The sequence below is a fragment of the Quercus lobata genome, chromosome 2, assembly GCF_001633185.2.
Source record: "Quercus lobata isolate SW786 chromosome 2, ValleyOak3.0 Primary Assembly, whole genome shotgun sequence".
Lineage (NCBI taxonomy): Eukaryota > Viridiplantae > Streptophyta > Magnoliopsida > Fagales > Fagaceae > Quercus > Quercus lobata.
The window spans coordinates 54632745-54647009 of NC_044905.1; the positions used below are offsets into that span (position 1 = coordinate 54632745).

A 14265-nucleotide genomic window follows, 5' to 3' on the forward strand; every position below is an offset into this window, starting at 1 on the left:
GAATAAAGACTTATTCAATATATTACCACTAACTAAAATATATATATATATATATATATAAAAACACAAGATTAAAATTTAAAAAAAAAAAAAAAATTAAGCACAAGCATAATAAAAATTTAAGCAAAGCCATAACACAAGGCTTATTAATAAGATCCACCCACAAAAAATCACAAAAAAAATAGTATCTAATATCTATAACCCAAAAAAGAAAAATGCAGGCTTTAAAAAAAAAAATTTGAAACTGAAGGCCCAAACTGAACAAACGTGAAACAGGCAGGAGGCAGGCCCAAGCTTTTTATCTTAACAAATACAGTGAATAGAAAGGCTGAAACCTAAAAGCCAAGCGCCCAAACCCAAATAATGAAATAAATTATACCTTAATGCAAAAAACTCTCAATCTCAAAACCTAAAGTAGAGGCGCAGAGGCGGTAGAGCAGTTAAGAGAGGCGAAGAGCAAAGACTCGGAGAAGGAATGAGAGAGGCGAAGAAAGCTTGCTTGAGCCTTGAGATGAGAGAGGTAGAGAGCAAAGAGAAAGAGTCAAAGAAGTAGAGGAATGGTAAAACTAAAAATTTTAGGGATTTGAGTCGTTTTATTTGTTTTGATTTGTGATTATTTTGTGGTTAATCTCTTAGACTGGATTCTTGTTGATTTTTGGTTTGTCTAGAGGATAATAATGTTATTTTTGGGCAATGATTTTGTTTAGAACCAATGTTTAACCAAATTTACCAAAATTTTTGTTTTTTGGTTAAAAGGATGGACCGGATATTTCTAATTCATCTGAAACTAAATATTTTTTTTTTTTTTTTTGGCCCTACTACCCCTTTTTTTCTAAAATTTTGAGGCCTCCCTTCCACTTGGGGGCCTTAGGCAATTGCCTAATTCGCCTAAGTGTAGGGTCGGCCCTGACTTTGACACAATTGCCAACGTGTGATTGGATTATATCACTACCACATGAGTCGCCTACCAATGGAACTTAGTGAAAAGTAATTCGATCAATAAGAGTCACCCCGATTGATGATCACTAGAGACTAAATACCCGTTTGGATAACATCTGCATTTTGGAGTTTTGGCGTTTCCTTTTTTTTTTTTTTTTGGATGCACGCGTTTCAGGAGACACTATACAATGTTCAGTGGGTCCCATGCACTGTTTACGGGACCCACAAGTACTTTATTCAAAAAAAAAAAATTAAAAATTGGTCCCACGGCATTTACACATATAAAAAAATATTTTGCTACAATGTTTTCAATTTTCAGTTTTCAACAAAATAAGCGGTTTTCAAACGGATCCTAAACATGGGCCTAGCTATAGAAGCGTCTAGATTGGATGACCACCAAGCAACCCCACCTAGAAAGGAGTGTTCACAGAAGCTCATTATGTCTCATATCAACATCAATTACGCTAGATTTGTCCTCCCTCTTTCCATATGGAGAGATGTTTAAAAAAAAAATTATAACATTTTTCACAATAGTTGAGTTGGCAAATTTTTACTAATTTTTATCTAAACTCATCACTTACTTTTTTACAAACTATAAACAATCTACCCCATTAGCCAGGTGCAAAATTGTGTCTATAAACTTTCCCTTTTATATGGTAGTTGGAGGCAAGTTAATCCAATTTTTCATGATTAATAACTTGTACAGAGTCTTGACTCAAGATTGATTTTTAAAAAGAAGAAGAAAGAGGCTCAATCAATAGTGTTAAGGGGATATAAAATAGTGCTTTCTTTTGGGTTTGGCTTACCTCCAGTACTTTTTGAACTAGAATTACCTTTTGTTTTAATGAGAAATTATCACATCATCCACTAACTAAATAAAATATGGAGATTAAAACCCACTACCCCTTACCATTGTGAATTTAAAACAAAATGAGACTTTCAGTTAAAAAAGTACTAGAAGTAAGCCAAATCCCTTTCTTTTTATTTTTATTTTGACTAATAGATACCAATTTTCTCTGACTGTTAGATTTATATGTATAATTTGGGGTGAGGTAAACATGAATTGAATTTCATAACCTGAAGTTCCATGTTTGACACACACAAGATACAACAAAATTAAAGGAAACTATCAAACTTTATACATAGAAGTCACTCAAGAATTTCAGATATCCATAGGTTAGCGAGCAGAGAGTTGAGAGATAGAGGCAGTGGCATTAGATGTGGAGGATCCGGTTGAAGTGGATGTGTCTCCACGGACTTTTCTATCAGTATCAACGTAGCTTGGCTTAGTAGGTGGCCTATTCTCCATTGATCCCTTGCTTTTGAGCAAAACAACTACTTCAGACATTGAAGGCCTTACAGAAGCTGATGACTGCGTGCACATCAGAGCGATCTCTACCATTTTTTTCACTTCTTCTACTGTATATTCTTCTGGGTTTAAGGTTTCGTCCGCCAACTCTGAATGCTTGTTATTTTCGTACAATTTCCATGCCTATAATTGCACCATAAATAAGGAGGAAACCCATAATGAACTAGAAAAATGTAAGCAGTGTTTTTTTTTTTTTTTTTTTTTTTTATAAGATAGAAATTCTACTCTAGCCTAATCTAAATATACTCTTGGAAACTTGAACCTCGGCCCTTGTCCCCCATACCCCACAAGCACTTATACTTGTAGAATGACCATAATGAGCTAGAAAAATGTAAGTAGTTTTTTTTTTTTTTTTTTTTTTAAAGATAGAAATTATATTCTAACCTAATCTAAGTATACTCCTAGAGACTTGAACCTCGGCCCTTGTCCCCCATACCCCACAAACATTTATACTTGTAGAGTGACCATCGCACCAAGGGTGTGTGGTAGTGTAAGTAGTGTTTTTAAGAACTAGATAATGTCTCTTATCCATTAAGTGATTGGGGGTTAATATAAGCACTATATTTAATACATAAATGACATGTAAAATTAACTTTGGTTCTGTTTAATAATTGAAACATAAATGATATGTGAAATTAGCTTCATCTTCTTTCTTTCTTTCTTTCTTTTTTCATACCTCTAAGAATTTTAAGATAAGCAACAGAAGCCAACTAAGTATTTCTAGATAGCCTAACAAGCATTTACCTATCACACACTTGCAAGTTGTATCTAGATCAAATGAAGAAAATGAAGAACCTAGTAACTAAAACTACTTGTTTTTTGGAGAAGTAGTAGATATATGTTTCCTGCATTTGTTATTAAGTTTGAGAATAGTAAACCATATTGATTTGGGAAATTACCCGTTCAAGGAGGTAGTCGCCATCAAAAGCATGCTGGACCTCGCTGGTTTTTCGGCCACATATAATTTCAAGTACAACGACCCCAAAACTGTAAGTATCTACCTTCTCTGATAACTGACCATGGATTGCATACTCAGGTGCCATATATCCTCTAAGGGGTAGATTAAATTAGCTATCCATGAATAATAGTAAGAACGAAAAAAAACTATTCAGCTAAAAAATATAGAACAAAAAATTACTAATAAGTGATAATCCTCTTGGCATATAGATCCTATTTGCTTGGCACATATCTTGCAATAAGCACATTGTGTTTTAACAACCTTTTATATATATATATAAACTGTGATGGGATGTCATCCCATCAAATTTGATGAGACTTAAGCCATTTTTGTGTTCATTATAGTGAGATTATTTGCAAAGCGAAACCATTCAAATAAATAAATAATGCCCAATTACTATTCCTTTTATTAAATTTGAATGGTGAATAAGGGTGCATATAAATATGAGCAGAAATTGTCTAATTTATTTTTTTTATCACAAGTACTACTATGTAAAATCTTTGGATTTTTTTCTCTCTATACCTATCCTACAAGTACAACATGTGAATCAATAGATAATATTTTCATATATATATATATATATATAGAAGAAAACAAATTGTACGACTTTAGATAGATTAAAATGATAGAAATTAATGGGTTAGCTTACCTCCAGTGATTTTCAAAAATAAATTTTCTTTTATTTTAATGAGAAACTATCACATCACCCTACTAACTATATAAAAAGTGTGGATTCAAACCCACTATCACTTGTCATTGTATATTTAAAACAAAATGATTTGTCCAGTTAAAAAAGTACTAGAGGTAAGCCAAACTCAAAAATAATATATATGGTCAACCCTAATTAGTCTATTAATCCAAACATTTTAGGACTAAGCCTTGGTTGTTGTAATTATGTTATTAGGATAAGAATCTTAACATAATCTTAAACTATTTTTAAAAAATTCAACATAGGTGAAATCGAGTATAGTCTGGTCAAGATTTATATGGTAAAGCTTGGTTGATGGACAAAGGATGATTTTTACAAGTTTTTTTTTTTTTTTTTTACTAGTTTAACTTACAATGTTCCAGCAAATTTGGTGCTGAGATGAGTTTGATCCTCAGGTAGAAGCCTTGCTAACCCAAAATCTGCAATCTTGGGTTGGAGATCATCATCTAAGAGAATGTTGCCGGTTTTTATATCTCTATGAATTATACATACATGGAATTCCTCATGTAGATAGGCAAGTCCCCTGGCTGTACCCAAGATTATATCATTCCGTTGTTTCCAATTGAGAGAGCCTCGTCTTTCACCTATTTCCCAATAGCATGTATAAATTAAATATAAGTTTTACAAACAAGTCAATAACTATATGCATCACTGATATTAAATTTGGAATTTGCTTCAACTTCAAAATAATTTTTTTTTTTTAATCTTATATAATTGAGTGAACAATTTATTGAACTTCAAAGCAAAAAGTTTATTATAACTTGCACGCATTTAGAAAAGCTTCAAGAATAGACAACATACTCTACTTACTAATAGTATACACCAATATTTCTTTCCCAAGATAATTAAAACAAAAAGACCATATCTTCATCTTGACATTGTCATGATTCCATTTAGTTGTTGCTTTACATTGTCCTTTAGCTTTAACTTCCTTTTGAATCTATCCTTTAATTTTATTTGAACATCCCTTTCCATTTTCCACCACTATTTTCTTACCACTCTTCTCAACATTTCAATAATATTTCTTACTAGTTTCAATGTCAAATGAGGATGGCCCCAAAATCAAACAAGTTTCAAGTTTGTATATCCATAGTTTCAAGATCAAAAATGAAAATTTTGCGGCACAAAAGAAATAGATCTACTTTCACATGCTTCCTCCATTTTAGCACAACAAAACCATCTCAATTCTCTTTAACCTCCCGCCAATCCAGGGCAATTGTGGTCTAGAAAATCAAAGCCTTCTAGTCTCAAGAGGGATTGAAAGTTCCCAAAACAAAGATTGAAGAACGAAGAAATCAAACCATCCAAAATTTGTTACTAAAGAGAACTAATTCTCTTTTACATGAAATAATAAATTAGCCTATTTTTAGAGTTAATTAAATGCATACATTTGAATTTAACATAATTTCCAATTATAAATGATCAAGCTTTCTTAAGATTAAAGAGATGAATTTAACTTACCAAATAAGAATCTATCTAGGCTACTATTTGCCATGTATTCATAGACAAGAATTCGCTCTGGTCCTTTGCTACAACACCCAAGAAGACGGATCAGATTTCGATGATGAACATTGCTTATAAGCTTCACTTCACTCTCAAAATCGGCCTTTGCCCTAGAAGATTGGCCTATAGCTAGTTTCTTAACAGCGACCATCTTCCCATTTTTCAGAGTACCCTAGTCAATGTTGCAAAGACAAAGAAATGAAAATTAGCCCTCCACACAACAAGATGAAGATAAATGCGAGGGTGAATTGAATATGGAAATTTGATTGCATATAGAGAGGGCAACGATGCTTTAGGTTTCTTGACTTTTACCTTGTATACATCACCAAAGCCTCCTTCTCCAAGTTTATTTTCTTCACTAAAATTTTTTGTTGCAGATTTCAAATCATTGTATTTGTAATTCACTGGGCCTCGTAGTTCAGTTGCCCCTAAAATGTCACCTGTTATGGAGGAAAGCAATTATGGTCCTTTCATTTATGTTGAAAACTCATACAAATATTGATGTATCTAAAGTTACTTATTCAAAATATATATATATATATATATATATATGAAAAGGAAAAATGAAAAATAATGTAACAACATTTATAATTTCTTGTCCTCGCAAACAAAACATAAAACATCATAATTTAAATTTTATTGAAAACCTTGGTGTTATTACCTCTACGAACTTCCTTGGACCTTCTTATCATTATAAAGAAGACAAACAAAGCTATAATGAGAAGAGCACCTCCACCTCCAACTACTCCTCCAATGATGGCATTCTTGTTGCTTGAACCTCCTATTATTAAAGGTCAAGCATCATTAATTACAATACTTCAAAATATGCAAATTCCACTATAGTTCAAAATTATGAAAAATTTTGATGCAGTGACTAGCTATATAGCAATACATTTAGAAAAAAAAGATCTCCATCAAAACTCACCATTGCCTAAGAAGGAATTGATATCGGTAGTTTGGTTATCAGCAAAGAAGGGTTTATCTGAGTACCTCAAAAAACATCCAGCATCAACTGCCCTACCATCTCCATTAGGAACACAAACTTGTATGTTGTTGGATGCGACATTCAAGCAATTTTGACAACCACTCTCAGTAGCTGTTTCAACACACTGTGCCACAGCGTACACTGTTGCATTACCACTACTATCAACCCCTTCTCTCTTACTCGCAGCAAAGAAACCATTAATCCTAGGTGTTGCTACTTGGAGATCTTTTAACAATCCGTCTGCAGCTGTACTAAAAGCAACAGGTTGTGATGCAGTCCGATTCCCACAAGACCCTTGATTACCAGGCTGAGTGGTTTGGTCAAAGAAGATATTGCTCTCATACCTAAAGACACAAATAGCAAATTAAGTATCTAACATGAAACTTCCATTAATGAAACAAATTATTTTAGTTACTACCTAGAAGGGATGGGAGATTATAAGTTTATAACTTAAAGAGTCTTCCAACTAAAATTTTGAATATTCTGATTTGGGAGATTATAAGCTTATCGAATAAGTTGTTTATCACTTATTGTATACAACATCAAACAAATTACTTGACATCCTATTGTAAATTTTTATGGTTAAATTGAAAGTACATGATGTAACAAGTAAGACTATTAATGTTTCTTTTATATTTATAAGTATCTACCTACAGACTATTAATGTTTCTTTTATATTTATAAGTATCTACCTACACATTGTTCAGGCCTAACTTTTGCCTTAGTCACATGGCAAGCCAAGCACCCATGCACAAAATACCAAAAAATCATAACAAAACCTACAACGAAGCAAGACTTAGGTTTGTGCAGAAATAAATGGATTTTGATTCTTTCTCATCCGATAATTTTCATGCTCTTTCACATCATATTTATATATATATATATATATATATATTTTATATCATGTTTAAAATATAGACATCTCCTATTGTGAAACATTTCACACTAAGAAATATGAAACTCCCTACATAAGTCCCAAAAACATACCCAACAAGAAACATATCGGCTTTGGGTTTCATGCCCATTTTTTCTTCTTTTATTGTTAGACTTCGGACCCAAGTATTTGACCACACAAAACCCATGCTAAAGGACCCATCAGGCCAGGTTACCCGAACCTAAGCTAGGCTAGATGACTTTTGCACCCCAAGTCAGGCTAAATGACCCACCAAACCAGACTACCCATACACCCATGGCCGGCTCAAGGCCTAGGCCTAAGGCCCCACCAAAAAACAAAAATTTTCTTAAAAAAAAAGGCCACACTTTCCATAGTTAAAGGCCCAAATATTTATAAAACTATATATATTTTTTAAAGGTTATACATTTTTTTTATTAGTGATGTTAAGGATACTACAAATTTTACTATTGACTTACAAATTGTCATGTTATTAATCGCAAAAAATTGATATAAACATTTATTAGTTAAATTGATGAAGTTCATCAATGAGAGACAATGTCACATTATATTTTAAACATTTTATAGTACTTTTAATTAGCGCATTTTTCTTTTTCATTTCTATTAACACTCTCAAATTACGAGACTAATAGAACCTTAACTCAATTGAAACCCTAAAATATTTCAAAAAGATATTGCAAATGTATTAAATCATCAATTATAGATTAATCTCCCCTAATAGTTTGAGACTTTGATTTTTGTAAACTAATATCTTACAAAGCCACACACCAAATAATATTTATCTCTCTTTCTTAAAATCAAAATATAAAATTAAAAATTAGATTATAACTTTATTTAACTATGCATCGTCTTATATCCAAAATAAATTATTTATTTTTAATCGCAATATATTTTTATTTTTTTATTATTAATATTTATAATTCAACTATGATATTCAATTCTCTATATGAAATTAACATTAGTCTAGTTGGTATTATTTATGTATTTAATGTATCAAATTAACCTTAATTTGATTAGTATTAAATAATTATGTTTAATTAATATTTACATATTAAAGGTCCCGTATAAATTTTTCGCCTTAGGTCCCAAATTATGTTGGGCCGCCCCTGCATACACCAAATTCGGGCTAAATGACCTGTAAATTTTAATTTGGGCAAATGATCCACAATTGTTTGGGGCAAATGGCCCGTAATTGTTTTTGGCAGTGACCTATGAAACTTGGGCTAGACGACATGTGACCCATTTGGGTCAAATAACCCATTTATTTTCTTAGGTTTTATAATTCTTGGCTGCACACAGCACACTCACGCTATATGTCTATTCGAATTTGTTACCTTTGTGACGTGCTTCCTACTAGTCCTACTCTTTGAAATTTTGCTATTGTGAGAATTATTCTATTTGTCACGTGATTTTTTTCATTAATCATATAATAATAAGGATTTTTAGAAAAACAATTTGCAAGTATATAGATTAAACTGAAACATTTTATTCTCTAAAAAAAATTGAAAAATTTTAAAGTATAAGGATAATTTCAAAACAACTATCAAAATATGTTGTTTATAGCAAATAAAGGAGAGCAGAGTGCAGACCCGTCCATCAAGTAGCAACCTGATTTGGAAAAATGAAAGAGGCGTAATTAAAAAAAATGAGTTCGCACGGTAGAGTAGCGTTTTCAACTTAGCCTTCGGATATTAATAATACTGTGGTCTAATAGGAACTGGGAAGGCTTGTTTGAAATCCAGCCGGCAGATTCATATCCGTTGATTCTATTTGGACGGTCCAAATTGGACCTTAGTGAATGACACTTATAACAATGGCCTGATGACAATGACAGCAAATTAAGATTATTATTAAGAGTTAATGACTTTTTTTTGTTTTTAAATGAACAAAATTTGGATTAGAAGAGATAGGAATTCTTCCTTGAAGAGCCCACTGAACAGAAGAGTCATTTTTTCTTTTTGAGAAGAAAACAGAAGAGTTGACTTAAAATACCATGGCTTTTCAAAGCAAGAGCCAATTTGATTTTTGCTTGGCATCTCCTTAGTTGAATCAATATAGATTTTTTTTTTTTTTTTTTTGGGGGTGGGGGTGGGGAGGGGCTGATAGTTGAATTATATTTATATTTATATTTATATATATATATATATATATATATTATATACAAACACATACGTATAAACAACATAAAAAAATGATGATATATGTTCATGATAAAAAAAAAAAAAAAAAAAAAAAATGATGATATATAGGCAATATTTGAAACTCCAACTAATATCATGACTTGCAACTTCAAAAACTAAGAGCCATTGGACCTTTGCTTGTGCTGATCTCCTTATTGGTTGAATATTCAAACAACATATACACTACACTAAATTCTTGGCACATCTTCTGGCATGGGTTTAGAGATGTTTTTTTACACAGATTTATTTTACATAATTATTATAATTGTTAGGTTTCAAAAAAAAATTATTATAATTGTTGTTATCTCATTCTACTATCATGTTTTATATTAAGATTTTTTCACTCTTTTAACTCTCACAATTCTAATCTCATTTTTATATAGTATAATTATATTTTCAAAAACCTTGATAAGAAATTTTTGTGATGGATCAAAAGCTAGTCCTACAATCTTACTCCCTTAAAATTATGGTTGGCCAAAAAAAAAAAGCATAAAAGCAGCTAGCATGGTGGTGGTACGTACCTGAGGAAGCAGCCATCATAGATGACACGGGCACCGTTGGCGGCGGAGCAATTGCGGATTTGAGACACGGCGGCGGTGAAGCAAGCAAGACAGTCAGCATTAGACAGGTAGTTCCTGCACTGCACCAAGGCGTAGGCTGATTCCGAACCTTTTACTTGCTGTGCAGTTGCAAAGTATTTGTTGTTGTTCAGCTCTGTTCTGAGGTCTGAAAACGTTGCGTTTAGATTGGTGCGGAAGTTGGAACCATCGGACACGTTGTATTGGCTGCAACCACTGTTTAGCAGATTGATTTGTGGGTCTGCTACACCCAATCTCAACCACCATAACCACCATGTAAAGGTCAATTTCAAGACCTTGTCCATATTTCTATGTGGGTTAGTCATAAGATCAGACACAATAATTGAGGATTGGTTATGGAACTTTTGGACTTTTGTATGAATGAGATGGATATGAAGTGGTCGCTTTGACAATCGACCATCGATTTATTCATAAATAGAGGAGACTTCCGAACCATGATTTTTTTTTTTTGGTAAACAAGACTTTGAACTGACCATAAATTATTAGTTTAGTTGGGAACTTGGGATGCTTTCTTTTTTCTTTGGAAAATGTCAGAGTTACAACTATTTTATGATATTTTTTTATAAACTTTTAAAGTGGTGCATTGATTATTGACGGGTCCGAATTAAAACTAATAAAAATTGGTTACATCAACAATTTGTATAAATATTATAAAAAATTTATATTATAGCATTATTTTGTTAAATGACAAACTCAACAACTAAGTCACGATTTGTCAATGAAAAGTGTATGTGTATATATATATATATATATATATGAAATTTTAAATAAAAAAAAATATTATTCTTCACCTTCCAAAAAATTATAATTGGTCACAAAAACCAATAAACACAATATACAATATTGTGTTTATTGGTTTTTGTGACCAATTATAATGTATCCATGTGGTTTGTGACTCTGCATTATGTGATCAAACGTATCCATGTGGTTTGTGTACCATAATGTATATTGTTTTTTACTTTTTGTAAACTTCAAAACATATTTATTGATTATTTATTATTTTTTTTATGCAAATGACTTGAGTTGTTAAGTTGTTTGACTACATTGGTTATTTGTTGTTTGGGACTTAAAAGTTAGAAGCATGGTTCTTTTTACTTCCTTGTCCTTGGCAATGTTAATTAGTTTTTTAGTTCAATAATATTTTACATAAAATTAGATGATAAATATGACTTATTATTATGTGTCTTGTCTTTTATTTTTTTTATTTTTTTATTTAGAAACAAACACACACACACAAGGGAGAGGGAAAGGAGTTCTAACAAATTGATATGTCTTTTATTATGTGTCCTTTCTTTTATTGATTGGTCAAATGAATATATTTAAAATGATGGCACAACTATTTTAAATTTTACTAGATAAGCCCTACAAATTGATGTATCAATCATTGAGACACAACAAATAAATAATTAAAAATTTTATTTATTATATTGTTGATGCGACACCAAATACATTCATTATCTATTTGTAAATATTGTGAATAAAATTATACTAGTAGTTTTGAGATTTTTTTTTTTTAATTTTTTTTTTAGTAAACAGTTATACTTATTAGAACACACATGAAAATAGTAATATTAATATTTTAAACTGGATTTATTTATTTATTATGATATTGATATAACACTGATCACTTTTAGAATATTGTCACATTAGTTTGCAAACTTTTAGTATAATTAGTAATTGTTTTATCATTTTTCTTGTTGATATTTTATTAATACTAATTTTTTTATTAAAAAAAATTAGTTATACTTTGGCAGCTAAATGTGAAATATTTCTTTTTCTTTTTCTTTTTTTTTTCTTTTTTTGTTTCAACCAGCTGGAATGGATGTTACCCCTAACCAATCGAGTTATTGTTACATTAAAGGATATAAATTGAACTCCAAATACAAGTTAGTAAAAAAAAGAAAAAGATAATACGGCACCAGTCACAACCTGACCAAACTTTGTCTGGCTTGCAGGTGGGGTTTTCCAAGTTGATGACGCCCACAAAGTTTGAAATCAAATCAAAATTATTAACTCCCTTCTCGCTCCGACGTCGACGGAGGGAGGTTGAAGAAGTTTTTAATTTCCATCTACCACCCTTTGTCTTGGTATCTCAGTTGCCCACCAATTTAGGCAACTCTTCCCTCTCTTTATTAATATTTAATAGTAACACACTTTGTTATAATTGTACTATATACGGTAACATATTGGGAAAAACAAAATGAAGAATTTATGACAATGACAGCTAACTAACACATAAAACAGTCGCAACAAAGTGTAAAAAAAAAAAAATGTAGAAGCATTATTCTTTCGTTATTTCTCAGTGCCAGCTTTGGCCCCTAGAGTTTTGTTAATGTTATCTTTGTGGAGACTGAGTTGTAGCCTCTACTTGCCCTGTTGAGCTGTACTTTTTTTTCTTTTTCTTTTTTTTTTTTGATAGGGAACAAAGATTTCGTTGCTTCAAGAAATTGGAATACAACAGGAAAGACAAAAGGAAAACAGACCCAAAGGAACTAACCTGCTCGCGCAGGATCAACAAACCTAAGCAACATAAAACACAACTTAAATAAACCAGCCAGCTAAGAACTTAAAAAGAAAACTATCTTGTTGAACTCCCTTTTCAAGAAGACAAAACAAACAAACACAAGAAAAGCCCAAGGTCCCAACAAGCACCAAAGTGCAGACAAGATCAAACATCATTAGCAGGATCCAAATTGACCGGTTCACATAGGCGCCTAGGAGCCCGGATGTTCTCTTCCTCTGAAGCTTCAATCACTCTCCAACGCTTTGCTCCAGACTTCAGCATCTGCGCGAGAGTTTGATCTTCATTGACCTTTCCTTTTGCACGGGCTACTTTTTTCAGATTGCCTTTGCCCAAAATTTGTTTTCCTTTTCCTTGAGCTTTGGCCTGAAAAATAACACCAGCTTGGACAACCTTGGCCGCATTCATCAACTCTGCTTTGTCTTTCTCATTTGTTTCTGATGGAGCTTTTGAACTCGGGCTTCCTTGCGAGAAAGTGCCTTTTGGGCTTTGTGAAGCAAGGCGTTTTAGCCCATGGGAGAAAGAGTCTTCGGTTGAGAACACCTGCCTTAGCTGATCACGTGATATCTCAAGGGAACCCAAAGCACCTAAATCCTGTCCTGATTCCGCACGCGTCATCTGTCCTGTCACTACACTCTTTAACTGCTCAGCTGGTCCCCTGATGGCTTGTACTTCTCCAGCAAGATTTCCATCCGCACATGTGGAGTCATCTTTTCCTAGGGAATCACTCCTCTCCAGATTATTTTTCCCGCCCACAAGACCAGAAGCTTGAAGGTATGTTGAGGCAGAACCAGACACCGGTCCGGTCAGATGCTGTGTAGCAACCTCACCGGAGATCACTCGAAACATCTCTTTGCTCGGGTTCTTTTCCTTGGCTGCCGTTTTTGCATTCCACCCCGCCCTTAGCCAATCCCAATATTGATGGCAAGCAGTTTGCCAGTCCCTTGCTGCTGGGCAGTGTTTTTTGTCATGCCCAAGCTTCCCACAGATGAAGCAAACAGTAGGAAGCCTTTCATACTTAAACGTGAGCCATAGCCGTTCATCTTCAGAGCTTACAATATAAGCTCCTCTTCTTAGTGGCTTATCAATCTCCAGCTCCACACGGACTCTCATGAACTTTGCTTGATCAGATTGCCATGAATGCCTATCTACTTCCATAAATTTACCTAGCTTGCTACCGATTTCTTTCCCAACGTCCAGTGACATATGTTCAAAGGGAAGACCCCAAATTTGGACCCAAAAAGGAGAATGGGTGAAGGAAATATTTGTGGAAGTCAGTCCTTTTTTCCATCTACAGAGCAATAGGAGGTTGTTGTCAAAGCACCAAGACCCACACCTCTCAACCCACTCCATTTGAAATTTTGAGCTAAACTTGAATTGGAGTATATTGTTTCCAACTTCCACAATCCTCATGTCTGAACCCATTTTCCATGCTGATCTGAGGGTGTTCTTCAGAGCACGTTGGTTCTATTGCCGATCAGAGAGGAGCCGCCCAAAGAGACTAAGGGAACATTCTTCCATGAGGCCAGGGTAGTTTGAGACTGAGATAGGAATAGCTTCTTCTTCTTCTCTTGTGAGTTGCAGGTTCT

The 14265-nt window shown here is 33.1% G+C and overlaps 1 protein-coding gene across 1 annotated transcript; it reads right to left on the reverse strand.

The window, feature by feature from the left end:
- Positions 1-2032: 2032 nt before the first annotated feature.
- Positions 2033-10531, reverse strand: LOC115975885 (cysteine-rich receptor-like protein kinase 2). The gene is made up of 8 exons (XM_031096925.1): positions 10078-10531; positions 6404-6807; positions 6140-6259; positions 5791-5918; positions 5437-5650; positions 4328-4559; positions 3208-3358; positions 2033-2431 (listed from the first exon to the last, which is right to left on the reverse strand). The coding sequence occupies exons 1-8, from the start codon at positions 10458-10460 to the stop codon at positions 2117-2119; spliced, it is 1947 nt and encodes a 648-aa protein (XP_030952785.1). The 5' UTR covers positions 10461-10531; the 3' UTR covers positions 2033-2116.
- Positions 10532-14265: the final 3734 nt, after the last annotated feature.

Coding starts and splice junctions, on each gene's coding strand:
- LOC115975885 (XM_031096925.1), bottom strand. CDS start 10,460: ATGACTAACCCACATAGAAATATGGACAAGGTCTTGAAATTGACCTTT. Junction 5,651..5,790: donor GCTTTGGTGATGTATACAAG/GTAAAAGTCAAG, acceptor AACATTGACTAG/GGTACTCTGAAAAATGGGAA. Junction 2,432..3,207: donor GCGACTACCTCCTTGAACGG/GTAATTTCCCAA, acceptor GTGCAATTATAG/GCATGGAAATTGTACGAAAA.